General features: G+C 36.5%; 1 protein-coding gene across 21 annotated transcripts in view; it reads left to right on the top strand.

Annotated features, from left to right (window-relative positions):
• DST (dystonin) overlaps positions 1 to 18,322 on the top strand; it is a 486,601-nt gene that overhangs the window by 372,370 nt on the left and 95,909 nt on the right. For all 21 annotated transcript variants that reach the window (XM_073006092.1, XM_073006096.1, XM_073006083.1 and 18 more), the window contains 10 exons: positions 316 to 524; positions 1,134 to 1,451; positions 1,929 to 2,095; positions 4,176 to 4,332; positions 5,283 to 5,409; positions 11,609 to 11,671; positions 12,265 to 12,506; positions 13,393 to 13,522; positions 15,017 to 15,216; positions 16,697 to 17,192. In XM_073006092.1, coding sequence (XP_072862193.1) covers positions 316 to 524; positions 1,134 to 1,451; positions 1,929 to 2,095; positions 4,176 to 4,332; positions 5,283 to 5,409; positions 11,609 to 11,671; positions 12,265 to 12,506; positions 13,393 to 13,522; positions 15,017 to 15,216; positions 16,697 to 17,192 — 2,109 coding nt within the window. The remainder of the gene's footprint in view (positions 1 to 315; positions 525 to 1,133; positions 1,452 to 1,928; positions 2,096 to 4,175; positions 4,333 to 5,282; positions 5,410 to 11,608; positions 11,672 to 12,264; positions 12,507 to 13,392; positions 13,523 to 15,016; positions 15,217 to 16,696; positions 17,193 to 18,322) is intronic.

Raw genomic sequence — 18,322 nt, 5'->3', positions numbered from 1 at the left:
ACTGTTTGTACCATTCTTTCATCTCTCTGAGACAATTCAAATGTTTATGCAAAAAAAATCTCTCTTCAAATGCAGATGGGATATATATTAACTTTTTAAAAAAGATTTCAATTTTCATTTTCCATTGGGCTCTTTTCTTTCTTTATATTTTAACATTTTAGGTGGTGCTCTGATTATGCATTAGGAATTTATCATTGAACTTTTTATTTTTAAAATTTTTGTGTGGAAATTGTATGATTCACCTTCATGTGTTTTTGAAAAGGGATAGGGCAAAGAGAACTTTGTTGTTAATATTTCCTGATCTGTTTGGAGTAGATGACATTGTTGGGAGATACGAGGATCTGTCCAAGTCTGTTAATGAACGGAATGAAAAACTCCAGATAACCTTGACCCGTTCGCTGAGTGTGCAGGACGGCTTGGATGAAATGCTGGACTGGATGGGAAGTGTGGAAAGTTCTCTGAAAGAACAAGGTCAAGTGCCTTTACACTCTGCTGCTCTTCAGGATATCATCAGTAAAAACATTGTAAGTGACTTTAAAAAAAGTCCCATTTACAGTTTTTTGAAAAAACAGTTTTATAAGTTCAAAGTATAGATAGATTTAAGATAAACTTAAGGATATGAAAAAGAGACATTTACTGAATGTGAGTGTGGAAAGTAATGCACAAAATCAAGTGTGTAAAATGGTTTATCTGTGAAGAAGTGTAGGAAGGGCTTTGTGTACTTTTTCTTGAATATTATTTCTTATAGAGGGCTTATGCATGCGTTGAGTCTTATCTTGTTTATCATTGTTTCAGCCAGCTGCGCATGAGGTTAATCAGATCAGTCTTGTCTAGTCTTTTAAGAATTAGGACCATGGCTAATCCCCAGGCTCCATTAGATTCTAGGGGTTGCTGAGTAGCAGCAGCCTCCTGCCTCATTCAAGAAACTAGCCAGCTGTTCTTCACTCTCTTGGAGAGGTTTAGGATGGCATTCCTCAAGGGACAGATCAAACTTGTCATTCAGTTTCAACGGTTAACCTTCCTAGTCACAGGTTGTGCAAGCTTATGTTGTTAGGAATAGTCATTTTAAAAAATTCTGTCACATTATTGGTAAACATAATAATAAAACATATGCAATACTTGGTTTATTTTAGATGTTGGAACAGGATATTGCAGGTCGTCAGAGCAGTATAAATGCCATGAATGAAAAAGTGAAGAAATTTATGGAAACAACAGATCCATCTACAGCATCCTCACTGCAAGCCAAAATGAAAGACTTGTCTGCTCGGTTTTCAGAAGCAAGTCATAAACACAAAGAAACTCTTGCTAAAATGGAAGAACTAAAAACCAAAGTAGAACTGTTTGAGAACCTCTCAGAAAAGCTCCAAACATTTTTAGAAACAAAAACTCAGGCTCTTACTGAAGTAGATGTGCCAGGAAAAGATGTTACTGAATTGTCTCAGTATATGCAGGTATGTCTTCCTTACTACTCAGGAGGCTAATCAGATAGATTAATAGTTAGGGCAAACTGATATACTTATTGCCAGAATTGTAATTGGCAATCATTTTAATTGCTTATAGATCAGTAAAGATCTATGTTTTACTCCTTTAAAAATCTCAAACCTTATCTTTTCCTTGAAGCCTTTGCTGATTGGTTGGAAATAAATATCATTTATCACACATATCATAGGTAGTATAAGTATCATCTTACATACCAGAAACCACAAAGAGACAAAATATAGAATGCATTTTAAATCAAATAATGTTTACTGTGTTCTCTTTCAAGCCTATTTGCATGTTTATTATATTTAGAATATTGGCCATAGGAAGACTCATTCTTATGTGAAATTATAAGTAGAGCCATTCTGATTCCATACAGACCTCTGAATGGAATGCCATTTGAAGATCTAGCAATATTTATATTGACTAAATATCTTAATGCTTTGTAGGAATCAACTTCTGAATTTTTAGAACACAAGAAAGATCTTGAAGTTTTGCATAGTCTCTTGAAGGAGATATCCAGCCATGGCTTACCAAGTGATAAGGCTTTGGTTTTTGAAAAAACAAATAATTTGTCAAAGAAATTCAAGGAAATGGAAGATACCATCAAAGAAAAGTAAGTACCACTTTAAAAATTGTATTTTATTCTATTTATATTAATTAGAGTGAGATACTTATATTTACTTATATAGATAACTGAAACAATTTTGAAAACTTGAGAATAAGCATAGGGCTACTTTATAAATGTTTTTATATTTTGATCATTGTTTGCTATTAAAATTACATTATTTGGTTTAACATTTAGGAGGAAAATTCAATACTTCTTACATAAAAGTGGAAAATGTTACATAAGAAAAATGATGGTGGTAGTATATTACTGAAAATGATCTAAACTTGCTGTAGTCTCTGAAGCCTATGGCAAATATCACATTTTTATTTGCAAAGGCAGAAATAACCTTGAAAAACAGCTCGTGGTTCTTTGCTTTGTGAGCTCAACTCACAAACGATGTGCAGTTTCAATATGGCCTTTTTAATATAATAGTTTACTTTTTAAAGAGCAGTAGATGAGATAGGAAACTGTGAAAAAACAAGATTAGAAACAAGTGAATGAACCTAAGTTGAGCTAAAAAGCTACACAGGACCTTGTGATTGAGTTTTTGTGTTTCTGATCTTGTGTTAGTTTAGAATATACATTGGATTTTGCTAAAGTTTATATAGAAAAGCCTCAAAACATAGAAAAGTCATTTCTCTTCCAACTACTACTCTTTATTTCTTCAGAATTCTCTACCTAAAATGTTTGAGTGCTGCCTTTATTTCTCACAGAGCTATATGTTCCATCCTGTCATGTGGTATTTAATTCACATTGCATAGAAGAAACGTTCTTGGTTTTCTTAGGTGATATCTAGGTCGTTTCTTCTTTCAAATGGGTCAACTTTAAAATAACGTAGTCATCAGTAATTGATCCAGCTGCAGTGCATTCGTATTTGCCAGTGTTCTGCACACTTGCATATGTGTACGTGTCATCCACATGCCAGATGTTAGCTGTCCTCACAGTTGTTCATGTGCTGGGCATGTGTACTGCCTCCATGGTGCCAAGCATACAGAACAACCCATACAGTTCACCAGGGAGTTTCCTGAGTCTCTGTAGGGGAGGCACACGTGAACATTCTCCAGTCACTAGGTTTCATCTCATTTTGGGAGACTTTAAGCTGGACTGCCTGCCCCAGTTTATCCATCCATAAACGTGACTGTAGTATAGTGTAGAAACCACCAGGTGGCATTATGTTTTCCTCATGTCAGTGATTGTCAACCTTTCCCTTCTGGTTCTGTGCCTGCTGGCATTCAGCATCACATAAAGTGGACAGATCAAAGCTCATTGAATCGAAATAATGTTGAAACTGTGTGTTCTTAGAGTTTATGTAGCATTATAAAGAGTGCCATTATATACAGGCTACAGATTTCTTGAATACTCCTATCTTTATGAACCTTGCCTGAGAAATAGACCAATAGTTATTTAGCTCAGGGGTTCCCTAACCCCTGAGGTACCTACAGGTCCATGGCCTATTATGAACTGGGCTGCACAGTAAGAGGTGAGTGGTGGCACCAAAGCTTCATCTGTATTTACAGCTGCTCTCCATCACTTGCATTGCTGCCTGAGCTCTGCCTCCTGTCAGATCGTTAGAGCCATTAGACTCTCATAGGACCACGAGCCCTACTGTAGACTGCATGCAAGGGATCTAGGGTGCATGCTCCTTATGAGAATCTAATGCCTGATAATCTGCCACTGTCTCCCATCACCCCCAGATGGGACTGCCTAGTTTCAGGAAAACAAGCTCAGGGCTCCCACTGATTCTAGATTATGGTGAGTTGCATAATTATTTTAATATATATTACAATGTGTAATAATAATAGAAATAAAGCACACAATAAATGTCACGTGCTTTAATCATCCCCAAACCATCCCCTCTAGCTGGTCTGTGGAAAAAATTGTCTTCCACAAAACTAGTCCCTGGTGCCTAAAAGGCTGGGACTACTGATTTAGCTGATTTCACTTGTCACCTATGAAACCTTTCCTCCTGTATCAAAGGGTTAGAGTACACATGGAAGATGGTTTCTCAACATTAAGTGTGTCATGAGAATAATGATTTTATTCTTCTTTCTGTGACTTAAATTCTTGTATGATTTTTGTTATGTAGAAAAGAAGCTGTAACTTCTTGTCAAGAACAGTTGGATGCTTTCCAAGTTCTTGTTAAATCATTGAAGTCATGGATAAAAGAAACAACAAAAAAAGTTCCCATTGTGCAGCCTTCTTTTGGTGCAGAGGATTTAGGAAAATCTTTGGAAGATACTAAGGTGAATCATTGTTATCTAATACTAAATTTTCATTTGTGCCAGTAATGAAAGATTAAAAGACTAATGGTAGTTTTCTTTGATCTAATATCATCTAAGTTTGATCCAGTAATATATGTACTGTATATTTTGTTGACCGTTGGAAATCATGGCGTGGGGCTTAACTAATTCTTTTGGAAAAGGACATAAACTTTTCCGTTGATTTGCTTTTTAAAAAAAATATTAATGAGTTGCTGACTATTCTAGTAATCAAGTTTCCTTTCCTACCAAATCTCTACTTAGTTTCAGTAATTTTTATACCATTTCTCATAATACTAAGTAAAACGTCTTCTTCACTTAGCATTTTACTCTAGCTTGTATATATCACTATAACGAGTATTCAGAAAGAGAAGTTATTTGAATCTCCTGCATAAATAGTGCACAAGTCTTTTGTCATCTGCCTCAAGGCATAACACCTGTGACCAGTATGGCATTTTTTTTTTTTTTTTCCACTCCAAATTTGTGGATGTGTGTGTGTTTTTAAAAGTTATTGAAATTTGTAGGATTAAAATACACTGTAAAATGAAATTCTGAACTCCTATTTATTTTTATTGTTCCTAGTACCTTTTATCTTGTAACTGGTCTGTTACCTAGTACAGTTTTACAGACTTACAGTTGACAGTTATTTTGGAACCCATAGCAGCCAAGAATAACCTGACTCCCACTGTGTCTAGGATTTTACTTGCCATGTACGAAACCTTTGAAGGCAGAATGGGCCATACATACCCCACCGTTAACTGAGTTAACAGTCACCTGGGCTGTGGGAACAAATAAGTGCCTTTTTCTTTCATTGACTCCCTCACAAATCAGGGTCTACAATTATTACTACTTTGAGATATGTTTGAGAAATTGAATTATAATGTGCAACTTTGAAAATATTAAGATGGAAAAATAATGTGTTTTTATATCTCAAGAAATTACAAGAAAAGTGGAGTTTAAAAGCACCAGAAGTTCAGAAAGTAAACAACAGTGGGATCTCACTATGTAACTTAATAAGTGCTGTGACCACCCCTGCAAAGGCAATAGCAGCAGTTAAATCAGGTATGAGCTTTATTTACATTTATGGCAAAAACTGTAAGCATTGAGTTTACTCATGTCAATTTTGTGTATGTTGTTTTTAAATTAATGCATAAAGTAACTTCAGAAATACAAAGTGAAAGTGGCAAGAAACATGGCATCTATAAGCACACTGTGTTGGGAATGTATCTGTACTAATCAAATTTCAAATCCTTCCTATGTTTTATTTTATTAGACTGTATTTAAAATGTAGCTAAATTAATATGTAAGAATAAGGAATGTTATACTGGGGAAGGGAACAGATCATATTCAAATTTGTTTGCTTTTTACCTTAATTAGATGGATATATTGAAATTCTATTTAAAATATTTCATTGTAATATTTGATAAAGAAATGAATCTGGGCAGCTGGGAAAGAAGTGAGGGAAGGAAATAGGCCCTTTTCTATAGAGTGGACACTCTCTTACTTTATTCCTGTGTATTTTATTCTGTACATCATTCCCAAAGTAAACAATTACGCAATATGTGAGCCAGCATATTTGTATCACAATCTAACTCATGGTTAAGCCACTTTTCTCAATAAAATGGGAGAGTCATGTGTAAATATTGATTCTAAAATTAATTTAAGCAAGTTATGGTTATAGTTTTTAGTTTGAAACATACAGTAACAAGTTTTTTTAAAAAAATAATTGGCAGAAGGCAGCTCTGATATCTTTCTTCTGAGCGTTCTGAGTATCCTCTGTGGGGTATCTAGTCTGACCAGCCCCCCAGCTGTCCCTATTGTGATACTGATGTTCCAGCTGGGCCCTTCTCAGCCAACCATTTATTCCACTCTATTAATCCTATTTCAGGGACTACCCATATTATAATGGTGTGATGATTTCTCCTTTTTCTTCTAATCAGATTTCCTGAAATGTCAAGTTTTTGTTTTTTTTTTTTAAGAAGAGGAATTCTATTGTGCTTTATTTATTTTAGCTCTTCATGTCCCCTTTATATTTGCCATAAATATCAAGTGTTTGTTGTTGTTGTTGTTGTTGTTTTGGGATTTTTTTTTTTTTTTTTTTTGACTCTTGGTAACTACCAAGCATGGTAGGAATCAGCACTGAGCATCTATAGGATATTTTTACTTCCATCTGAAATCCCTTCATGCTTAATTTTTTTTTAAGGGACAAAGTTAAGATTCAGATGTTTTAATGTTTCTGTTTAGACTTGTTATTATGTGGTTGATCTGAGAAGTGTCTTTGTGTTTTGGATACATAGCCAATAGATACTAGTATGAGAAAGTCTAACTGATATTTTAATATTCTGATGATGAAAAAGTGCCAGTGCTAGATTGTTATGTAATAAAAGTGAACTATTAGCTTGCTACTTACTGACTAGTTTCTACTTGCTAAGCAATGGATCTTTGGTTCCCACATTGGTGTTTGGTTCCCACAGTTAGGTATTATTATTCCCATCAGTTTGGCTGATTCGTTTGTCCAGTCACCTGGCTAGTAATTAATGAGGCTGGAGTTTAAAATCAGGTAAGTTATACAGCAAGACCTAGGTACTCCTAACCACCATGCTCTCTCTTCATGTTGTCGTAATATGGGTTTAATAATCGATTTGTTTATTTTCTTTTTTACTTTCAACTTCTTATGTATTTAAAAAAATTATTCTGCCTGCATTAAGCCCATGATAGCACTGTGTTAACTGCACCAGGCAATTTTCAGTCCTTAAGTAAGGCAGATACTCTTTTGTCAGTCACATATGCATTGTTCAACACACTTATATACTGAGTACCTTCTGAGCTTCAGGACCTTTATCATTAAGATAATTTTAACAATAAAGTGAGAGGTGGCTGGCAAGATGGCTGAATAGGAACAGCTCCAGTCTGCAGCTCCCAGCGAAATCAATGCAGAAGGTGGGTGATTTCTGCATTTCCAACTGAGGTACTCGGCTCATCTCACTGGGGCTGGTTAGACAGTGGGTGCAGCCCACGGAGGATGAGCAGAAGCAGGATGGGGCGTTGCCTCACATGGGGAGTGCAAGGGGGTGGAAACTCCTTCCCCTAGCCAAGGGAAGCTGTAAGGGACTGTGCCTTGAGGAATGGTGCATTCTGACCCAGATACTACACTTTTCCTACGGTCTTCTCAACTCACAGACCAGGAGATTTCCTTGGGTGCCTACACCACCAGGGCCCTGGGTTTCAAGCACAAAACTGGGTGGCCGTTTGAGCAGACACTGAACTAGCTGCAGGAGTTTTTTTTTCATACTGCAGTAACGCCTGGAATACCAGTGAGACAGAATCATTCACTCCCTTGGAAAGGGGGCTGAAGCCAGGGAGCCAAGTGGTCTAGCTCAGCAGGTCCCACCCCCACGGAGTTCAGCAAGCTAAGATCCACTGGCTTGAAATTCTTGATGCCAGCACAGCAGTCTGAAGTCAACCTGGAGTGCTTGAGCTTGGTGAGAGGAGGGGCGTCCACCATTACTGAGGCTTGAGTAGGTGGTTTTCCCCTCCCAGTGTAAACAAACTGCCAGGGAAGTTCGAACTGTGCAGAGCCCACCACAGCTCAATAAAGCCGCTGTAGCCAGACTGCCTCTCTAGATTCCTCCTCTCTGGGCAATGCATCTTTGAAAAAAAGGCGGCAGCCCCAGTCAGGGTCTTATAGATAAAACCCCCATCTCCCTGGGACAGAGCACCTGGGGGAAGGGGCGGCTGTGGGCGCAGCTTCAGCAGACTTAAACGTCCCTGCCTGACGGCTCTGAAGAGAGCAGCGGATCTCCCAGCACAGCGCTTCAGCTCTGCTAAGGAACAGACTGCCGCCTCAAGTGGGTCCCTGACCCCCGTGCCTCTTGACTGGGAGACACCTCCCAGCAGGGGTCGACAGACACCTCATACAGGAGAGCTCCGGCTGACATCTGGAAGATGCCTGAATACACCAATAAGTTCTGAAACTGAGGTAGTAATAGCCTACCAACCAAAAAAAGCCCAGGACCAGACAGATTCATAGCTGAATTCCACCAGAGGTACAAAGAGTAGCTAGTAACATTCCTTCTGAAACTATTCCAAACAATAGAAAAAGAGGAACTCTTAGCTGGGTGCGGTGGTTCACGCCTGTAATCCTGGCACTTTGGGAGGCGAGGTGGTTGGATCATGAGGTCAGGAGATCGAGACCATCCTGGTTAACATGGTGAAACCCCGTCTTTACTAAAAATACAAAAATTAGTTGGACTAGGTGGCGGGTGCCTGTAGTACCAGCTGATGCGGGAGAATGGCATGAACCCAGGAGGCGAAGCTTGCAGTTAGCCGAGATCGCGCCACTGCACTCCAGCCTGGGTGACAGAGCAAGACTCCGTCACAAAAAAAAAAAAAAAAAAAAAAGAAAAAGAAAAAGAAAAAGAGGGACTCCTCCCTAACTCATTTTATGAGACCAGCATCATTGTGATACTAAAACCTGGCAGAGACACAACAGAAACAGAAAATTTCAGACCAAGATCCCTGATGAACATCAATGCGAAAATTCTCAATAAAACACTGGCAAACCGAATCCAGCAGCACATCAAAAAGCTTATCCTCCACAATAAAATGACAAAAACCACGATTGTCTCAATAGATGCAGAAAAAGCCTTCGATAAAATTCAACACCCCTTCATGCTAAAAACCCTCAATGAACTAGGTATTGATGGAAAGTATCTCAAAACAATAAGAGCTATTTGTGACAAACTCACAACCAATATCATACTGAATGGGCAAAAGCTGGAAGCATTCCCTTTGAAAACCGGCACAAGACAAGGATGCCCTCTCTCACCACTCCTATTCAGCATAGTATTGGAAGTTCTGACCAGGGCAATCAGGCAAGAGAAAGTAATAAAGGGTATTCAGATAGAAAGAGAGGAAGTTAAATTGTCTCTGTTTGCAGATGACATGATTATATATTTAGAAAACCCCATGGTCTCAGCCCAAAATCTCCTTAAGCTGATAAGCAACTTCAGCAAAGTCTCAGGATACAAAATCAATGTGCAAAAATCACAAGCTTTCCTATACACCAATAATAGACAAACAGCCAAATCATGAGTGAGCTCCCATTCACAATTGCTACAAAGAGAATAAAATACCTAGGAATCCAACTTACAAGGAATGTGAAGGACCTCTTTAAGGAGAACTACAAACCACTGCTCAAGGAAATAAGAGAGGACACAAACAAATGGAAAAACATTCTATGCTCATGGGTAGGAAGAATCAATATCGTGAAAATAATTATACTGCCCAAAGTAATTTATAGATTAAATGCTATCCCCATCAAGCTACCGGTGACTTTCTTCACAGAATTAGAAAAAACAACTTTAAATTTCATATGGTACCAAAAAAGAGCCCGTATAGCCAAGACAATCCTAAGCAAAAATAACAAAACTGGAGGTGTCACGCTACTTGACTTCAAACTATACTACAAGGCTACAGTAACCAAAACAGCATGGTACTGGTACCAAAATAGACATTTAGGCCAATGGAACAGAACAGAGGCCTCAGAAATAACACCACACATCCACAACCATCTGATCTTTGACAAACCTGACAAACGCAGTAGGGGAGGGATTCCCTATTTAATAAGTGGTGTTAGAAAAACTGGCTAGCCATATGCAGAAAACTGAAACTGGACCCCTTCCTTACACCTTATAAAAAAACTAACTCAAGATGGATTAAAGACTTAAACATAAGACTTAAAACCATAAAAATCCTAGAAGAAAACCTAGGCAATACCATTCAGGACATAGGCATGGGCAAAGACTTCATAACTAAAACACCAAAAGCAATGGCAACAAAAGCCAAAATTGACAAATGTGATCTAATTAAACTAAAGAGCTTCTGCACAGCAAAAGAAACTATCATCAGAGTGAACAGGCAACCAACAGAATGGGAGAAAAATTTTGCAACCTATCCACTTGACAAAGGGCTAATATCCAGAATCTACAAGGAACTTAAACAAATTTACAAGAAAAAAACAACACCATCAACAAGTGGGCAAAGGATATGAAGAGACACTTGTCAAAAGAAGACATTTATGTGGTCAACAAACGTGAAAAAAAGCTCTGGTCGTTAGAGAAATGCAAATTAAAACCACAATGAGGTACCATCTCACACTAGTTAGAATGGCAATCATTAAAAAGGAAACAACAGGTGCTGGAGAGGACGTGGAGAAATAGGAACACTTTTACACTGTTGGTGGGAGTGTAAATTAATTCAGCCATTATGGAAGACAATGTGACGGTTCCTCAAGGATCTAGAACCAGAAATACCATTTGGCCCACCAATCCCATTACTAGGTATATACACAAAGGATTATAAATCATGCTGCTGTAAAGACACATGCACACCTATGTTTATTGCGGCACTATTGACAATAGCAAAGACTTGGAACCCACCCAAAAGCCCATCAATGATAGACTGGATAAAGAAAATGTGACACATACACATTATGGAATACTATGCAGCCATAAGAAAATGATAGTTCATGTCCTTTCCTAGGATATGGATGAAGCTGGAAACCATCATTCTCAGCAAACTAACAGAGGAACACAAAACCAAACACCGCATGTTCTCACTCATAGGTGGGAGTTGAACAATAAGAACACATGGACACAGGGATGGGAACATCACACACCAGGGCCTGTTGGAGGGTGGGCAGGCTAGTGGGGGATAGCATTAGGAGAAATAATGTAGATAATGGGTTGATGGGTGCAGCAAACCTCCATGGCATGTGTATACTTATGTAACAAACCTGCACATTCTGCACATGTATCCCAGAACTTAAAATATAATAAAATAAATAAAAATAAATACAAATTAAAAAAAAACTAAGCTTCCACTTATTGCTCTAAAATGCAATTTAATAAATATGACTCTTCCTAGAATAGAGGAATTTATTATGATAAAGCGATTTCATCACAAAAATTTTGTTGAATTAATATTTAATGATTAATTTATATAATATAAATATACTGAAATGGTAGTGTTTAAGACAATACTTTAAGAATAAATTTTACATAGAAGAGAGGATATTGTTTGATATTTAAATTTTAGACATTCATTTGATTTTGAAGTTGAATCAGTATTTTATGTTTTCAAATAGCAGTAACATTTTAAAGTGATTACTGTTGATGGGGTTTGATTTAATGCCATCTACTGTTAATGTATAGAAATGCTATGAAACTCTGTGATTATTTTAGTGTTAATATTTTTGCAGGTGGAGCAATATTAAATGGTGAAGGAACAACCACAAATTCTGAGGAATTTTGGGCAAATAAAGGTGAATATTAATTTTAATTTGTTATTGATTAATGTAATTTGGTGTTTTTTTAATGAGAGAAAATCTTAGAGGCAAACAGTAGTTATATTGAAATTTCAAGCCTGAATTACAATGGTATTTGATCTAATAGTCACAATCTCCATAGATACTATATCTATATAACATTTTATGCAGTTTTGTGTATCTGAAATGAATAAAATCAAGTTGTTCAGTTTGACTCTTGGTTTTGTTGCTTGCTTTTTGGTTAATTTGAGATATTTTGTCACTTGGGATAACATTATTTGACTTGATTTATTGAGTTTGGTGTTTGAGATATTGCTAAGTAACATTTTGTGGTTTGTGTTTTTTATTACATTTAAAGTATCTTTTTTATTTTACTTGTATTATGCAATTTTCTTGAATTATTTGTGATCAAATAGCATTATAAGATGATCCAACCTTTTATTTCTAAAACATTTATGACTTTATCAAACTAAGCTTAATAGTGACAAACTAGACGTTATAAAATATCATGTAAAAAAAACTTTTATTTCTAGACCTCTGCTCCGAATGTCCTGAAAATATGTCAATATAGTTGTTTTTCTTACTCCTAGGTTTAACATCCATTAAAAAGGACATGACTGACATAAGTCATGATTATGAAGATCTTGGCCTCTTACTCAAGGACAAAATAGCAGAACTGAACACTAAACTCTCCAAATTGCAAAAGGCTCAGGAAGAATCAAGTGCAATGATGCAGTGGTTACAGAAAATGAACAAAACTGCAACGAAATGGCATCAGACACCTGCACCGACAGATACTGAAGCTGTAAAGACTCAAGTTGAGCAGAATAAGGTATATTCTGTGGGTGCACCTATGGAAGACATGAAAGAGAATGGATTAGCAGTTGGAACGGAGCTCTGGTAGTCAGAAGCTCTGTTCTGTTTTCTAGCTCTATAAACTTTAGCACATAATTTGACAGTTTTGTTTAATGTGCCTTTCTGTAGAGATTGATAATAATAGTTACTTTTTAAAGAATTTTGGGCACAGCCACGTTATAGATTAGCAAACTGTTTGGTGTAAGCCACTTTGCCACCTTTAAGTCAGTGTAAGCCTGGGATGTTAACCAGTCAGCTATTAGAAAAGATTTATTTGAGGGCTAAATGTACGAAGGATCTATTCTCTGTCGTATAAAAATAGGGTAGCTAATGCCTTCCTTTTATTTAATAGATAGTATTTCTTTCTACAGCTGCCAAGGTTGGGAAAATGGCTTTATATAATGGTGGCAATGATGGCAAAATTTCTACAAATTAGCAACCTGTATTTGAATTCTATAATGTGTTGCACAAAAAAAGTGCTTATTCACGTGTAGATTCTCCACTTCTGGCAGCCTTTATTAAGACTGATTTTCTTACTTATTAAAATTTACTGATGTCATCTTTCTTTATTCCAGAGTGGCTTGTTTGAAAATATGAAATTCTTTCTCACTAATGGGGACAAGAGTCATTATCTCCATAGTCCTAGTGTTCCTCTGTGGGGATTCCTTTATCACACAGTTGAACACGAGCTAAGAAGAGGAAAGGAAAATAATTAATTGCAAAATCCAGGCCCTCACCCACCACAGCATTTAACAGTAGATTTCTTCCTCTTTTGGTCATTCTAGAGAAAAAAAATTCTCTATCATTATTGTATTTTTGTCTTTTGCTGTTCACATAGTTTATTATTATTTTTCCTTTGTTAGTCATTTGAGGCAGAACTGAAGCAGAATGTAAACAAAGTACAGGAGTTGAAAGACAAGTTGACAGAGCTGTTGGAGGAGAACCCAGATACTCCTGAGGCCCCCAGATGGAAACAGATGTTGACAGAAATAGGTATGTTGCAATACTTAGATGAACGCCTGTGAAGAAAAGTGCAATCATTTTTCATGTTAATCATAATCTTTATCAGAAAACATTCAACAGAGTCACTTATTTTTGGATTTGCTTTAATGTTTCAGAATCTATTTTTTGCATAAAGTGTCATTTCAAATTATATTGTGCAGAAAATTGGCATATCTTATGTTTTTTATGGTAAACACAGTAATTAAATTTATTTTTATGAAGAATGTAGATACTAGTTAATGAAGTGCTGTGCATTGAGTACCTGTTTTCATTAATGTTTCTTTACTTTTTACTAGCTTTTGGTGCTTTATTATGCTTTATATATTTCCAAGCTGTATTATATTTTAAATATTTCATTCATCTGGAAAAGGTGTGCTCCCTTCTCCTTCATGCAGTTACTTCTGGGACCCCTCCTGCTCCGTGCTTTTTGCTCTTCTGCTCTTCCCCAATCAATTTTTTATCCAAAATTATCCTTCTACCCACATTCTGTCCTTGTGTAAACAGAGGAGCATACACTGCTCCTCAGAGGTACAGAATTTTCTTTATAAGCCCTATTGTCTTCCCAATTTTTATTACTCTAATGATGTAGAAAATGAGTGTAAAGGGGGTAGAAAAAAAAGAAAATGAGTATAAGAGAACGGTAATAATTTTCACCACTTCATAGTTTCATTTGGAGAACCCAATAAGTTAAGTTGAATATGCCTCAAACAAATAGTACCTGGCACATATTAAGTGCTATGTAAGTACATACTATGATTATAATAATTATTTTACTTTCAATTGTTCCATTACTAAATATTGTCCTTCCTTTAGAGTCAGGTGTGCTATGATAAATGTAGAAATCTCTAAGTATATTTTAGTTTGAAAAAGGTTACCCTAAGGGATCTTCATGTTCAGAGATATATTTAATCCAACTTTAGAGATTCCTATCAAGTTGTAATTAATTTGCCCCTAATTCAGTGGCTGTCTTCTAGGATCTCAGAATTACTTGGGGAGAGTATTAGCAAACCCAAGTAATATCATGTAAAAAAAACTATTTTAGAATAGGAATGGGAATGAGGAATATGTAGTTCAGAAAACATTCTTGATGAGCTTTTATATTTTTCCTTCCTGATTTATTGTTTTAATGGCATTATTTTGTTGTGAGATTTTGTTTGACCAGAAAATGTCATATGGAATGATGTTATTAGATAAGGTTTCAGTGATTGTGTTCTATTAAAGTCATTCCTTTAGTGTGTTATGCTAAATGAAAACTCTCTCAAATCAACTGATCACACCATCAGTGAATATTTATTGAGTGACTGTGTTGAAGTGCTGGAAGAAGTGCTCTGATCAGTAACCCTTTAAGTAACTATGTAACAAGAGTCATAAAAATGGGATTATAGCCATTATATATCATTTTGAATCATATCATACAGTCCTCATAGACATAGTCATGTTAAATGCAAAAAAAATCAAACACCAGTTTCATTTTTTTTCTTTTAGATTCTAAGTGGCAAGAACTCAATCAATTAACAATTGATAGACAACAAAAACTGGAAGAATCCTCCAATAATCTAACCCAGTTCCAGACTGTAGAGGCCCAATTGAAACAGTGGCTTGTGGAAAAAGAACTTATGGTCAGTGTTCTTGGGCCCTTGTCAATTGACCCAAATATGCTAAACACGCAAAGGCAGCAGGTGCAGGTGAGTATTACCTAATAACCTGTCTCTTGTGCACAGCAATTTGAGTTACTGAGACCAATGTTTTCATTATAAATATCTTAACTTTGGTCAGTAGGTGTTTTATTTAACTGCTTTGAAGTATATGTGTAATGTTTCAGATGCCCATAAGATACTGTCCTGATATTAGTGGGAATCCCCCAGAGAACTAAAGCTATGAGGCATCTTAGAGGCCTCCTTGAAGCCCATGAATGGGCCAAGTCTCCTGATTATTTCAGTCATATTGTGGGTGGTACGGATCCTGTTAAAAGGGCCTTCTTTGAAGTATTAATGCAATTAAGTAATATCTTTATGAGAGGCTAGTATATACTTTTTACTGTTTAGAAATTACTCCTTTGAGGTTTTATTTATTTTGATTATGGTAGTAGATAATGAAACTTGTAAAACTCATGCAGTTGAGTTCTGATGGGGGACAGAGAGAACAAGAAGAGGACAAAGAATAAGGGAAGCAGAGAGGGAACCCTGAAACCCAGGGTCTTAGTTAGATGAGTCTAGTTACAAAGCAGATAAATCCACAAGGGAAAAAAATCCAAAAAAAGAGTTTTATTTTGTAATGTTTAATGTTTTTATAGTCAGGTGTAATAGCAGAAGCTCAGTGGTGGTTTCAGTTAGTTTTTTTAATGTATGAGTACTGGCCTTAGAGCAGGGAGGCTGTTTTATAAGCTGAAAATTCAAATAAGTTTTGGTAAAAGTCAGATGTTTGAGTTCATATCTGTTCATAATCCAAAGACAATAAAAACAAAAGATAAAAGTAAATATCTGGGGAGAAATAATTGCCTCTACTCTTGGTAGTCTCCCAGAGATAGACAGATTAATAAAATATAGATAAAAGTATAAAAGATGATAAAATATGATACTAAAAGAATGAGATTTTTTGGATCATTCATTTTATGAGTCAGGTTGAGTCTGTACATTCTGAGCAGCATGATTTGTTGGCTAAAACCTTTATAATGAAGACTGTAAACATCAATAAATTTCATGTTACAAAAACCTTTGTAAATCAGTGCATCATGAGTTAATATATTCTAACACCTTTATCACTGTGCGTTTTCTTTAATATAAAATTCCATAGGGTATTCCAAAAATCCTACAAAGACAAAAACATGAATGGGTAAAAACAAATTTGGTGTAAGTGCAGTGTGAACTTGTCTAACAGCAGTGTTTCTCTTTTTATATGAAAATTCACACATGAATTTTTGTTCATTTTGTCCAGGTTTTTCCTTTAAGGGGATGGGATTAGTCTAGACAGGATATCTCTGTGAAGCACCATAGTTTTTTGGATTGAAGATAATTGTACTGCCCTTTAAGTAAAAAGTAGGAAAGTAATAACTAAAAAACAGAAACTAGAGAAATAATTACCATTTCTGTCTGTGTGGACACCAAATCTGTGTTTTCTACAATCAATTATATAATAACTTGTGTTTATTTACCCTTGTTACCTTAGATTCTGCTGCAAGAATTCGCCACTCGGAAACCTCAATATGAACAGCTCACAGCAGCTGGTCAGGGCATTCTGAGCAGACCTGGAGAAGACCCTTCTTTACATGGGATTGTGAAAGAGCAACTGGCAGCTGTGACCCAAAAATGGGATAGCCTAACAGGGCAATTGAGTGACAGATGTGACTGGATTGACCAAGCCATTGTTAAAAGCACACAGTATCAAAGCCTGCTGAGAAGCCTTTCTGATAAACTGAGTGACTTGGATGATAAACTCAGCAGCAGTCTGGCTGTGAGCACGCACCCTGACGCTATGAACCAACAGTTGGAAACAGCCCAAAAAATGAAGCAGGAAATACAGCAGGAAAAGAAGCAGATAAAAGTGGCCCAGGCACTCTGTGAGGATTTGTCAGCACTGGTTAAAGAAGAGTACTTGAAAGCAGAACTTAGTAGGCAGCTAGAAGGCATCTTAAAATCATTTAAGGATATTGAACAGAAAGCAGGTTTGTCTACTTTTAATACATGTATTTCCTGGTCAGAAATAGATGTCATATATTGCTTATTTCCAAGATGTTGCCAATAATCCAGGACCCCAAAGAGACTTTGCCCCACTGTTAACATCAGTGAAGAGGAGGATGAATACAGGAGCTCAGAGAGCAGTTTTGTATTCATAGGCATATGTAATGTTAGGGTCATTGTACCCATATAATCTGTTGGCAAAATTGACTTCCTGAAGGCCTATTAAAATTTGAGGTACCCCAAACTGGTTTTTAAAAGATGTAAATGTTTTTTGCTGTATGACAGTCTTATTTTGCCAGAAAAAAACCATGAATAGTTAGTAAAAGGCTTGGCATCATCTTCTCATCTGCTGTTACTTTCTATGCGGTCATAGAAAACTTTTCTAGAGAAATGTGTCAGAGAGAGGTCTTTGTCACTATTTCCCTCTCTCACTGTGGCTATAATTCTGTGGCGGATGTGTTGATATTTGTCAGAGGTAGCAGTGAGTTATCAGAATTCAGAAAGCCCTGATGAAGAAAGGCACATTTGGTTGTTAAGTTTGTTCTGTTTGAAAAGTTTCTAGTTTTTTGCACCTAGTAAATACTCAAGTTATGCTTTTTAATTGATTGGATTTACTGATCACAGCAACTGTTTCAGATTTATTCCTTTGTTTGACATGATATTAACAATAGTAAATATCAGCTATTATCATTATTATTCTTAATGGTATGAACGCTTTTATGTGACAGGTATTAAACTAAGAACTTTACATGTACTATAATCTGTACAGCACCTACCATTAATATTGTCAATTCACAGTGGTAGAAATTAGGCTTAGAGGTTTAATCGTTTTCCTGGGGTCTTCCAACTCTGAAGAGGTTAAACCAAGATACAAACTCATGTAGTTTTTATGTGCTACATTATGTTGCCTCCATAATATGTAAATAAGTCATAGACATGGCCAGGCATAGTGGCTCACGCCTCTAATCCCAGCACTTTGGGAGGCCGAGGCGGATGGGTCACAAGATCGATCAGGAGATCGAGACCATCCCGGCTAACACAGTGAAAACCCATCTCTACTAAAAATACAAAAAGTTAGCCAAGTGTGGTGGCAGTCGCCTGTAGTCCCAGCTAC

The sequence above is a fragment of the Chlorocebus sabaeus genome, chromosome 17 (genome assembly GCF_047675955.1).
Source record: "Chlorocebus sabaeus isolate Y175 chromosome 17, mChlSab1.0.hap1, whole genome shotgun sequence".
In the NCBI taxonomy this organism is placed as follows: domain Eukaryota; kingdom Metazoa; phylum Chordata; class Mammalia; order Primates; family Cercopithecidae; genus Chlorocebus; species Chlorocebus sabaeus.
The sequence above is the reverse complement of the archived record's forward strand: the minus strand, read 5'-3'. Positions and strand labels throughout refer to the sequence as shown.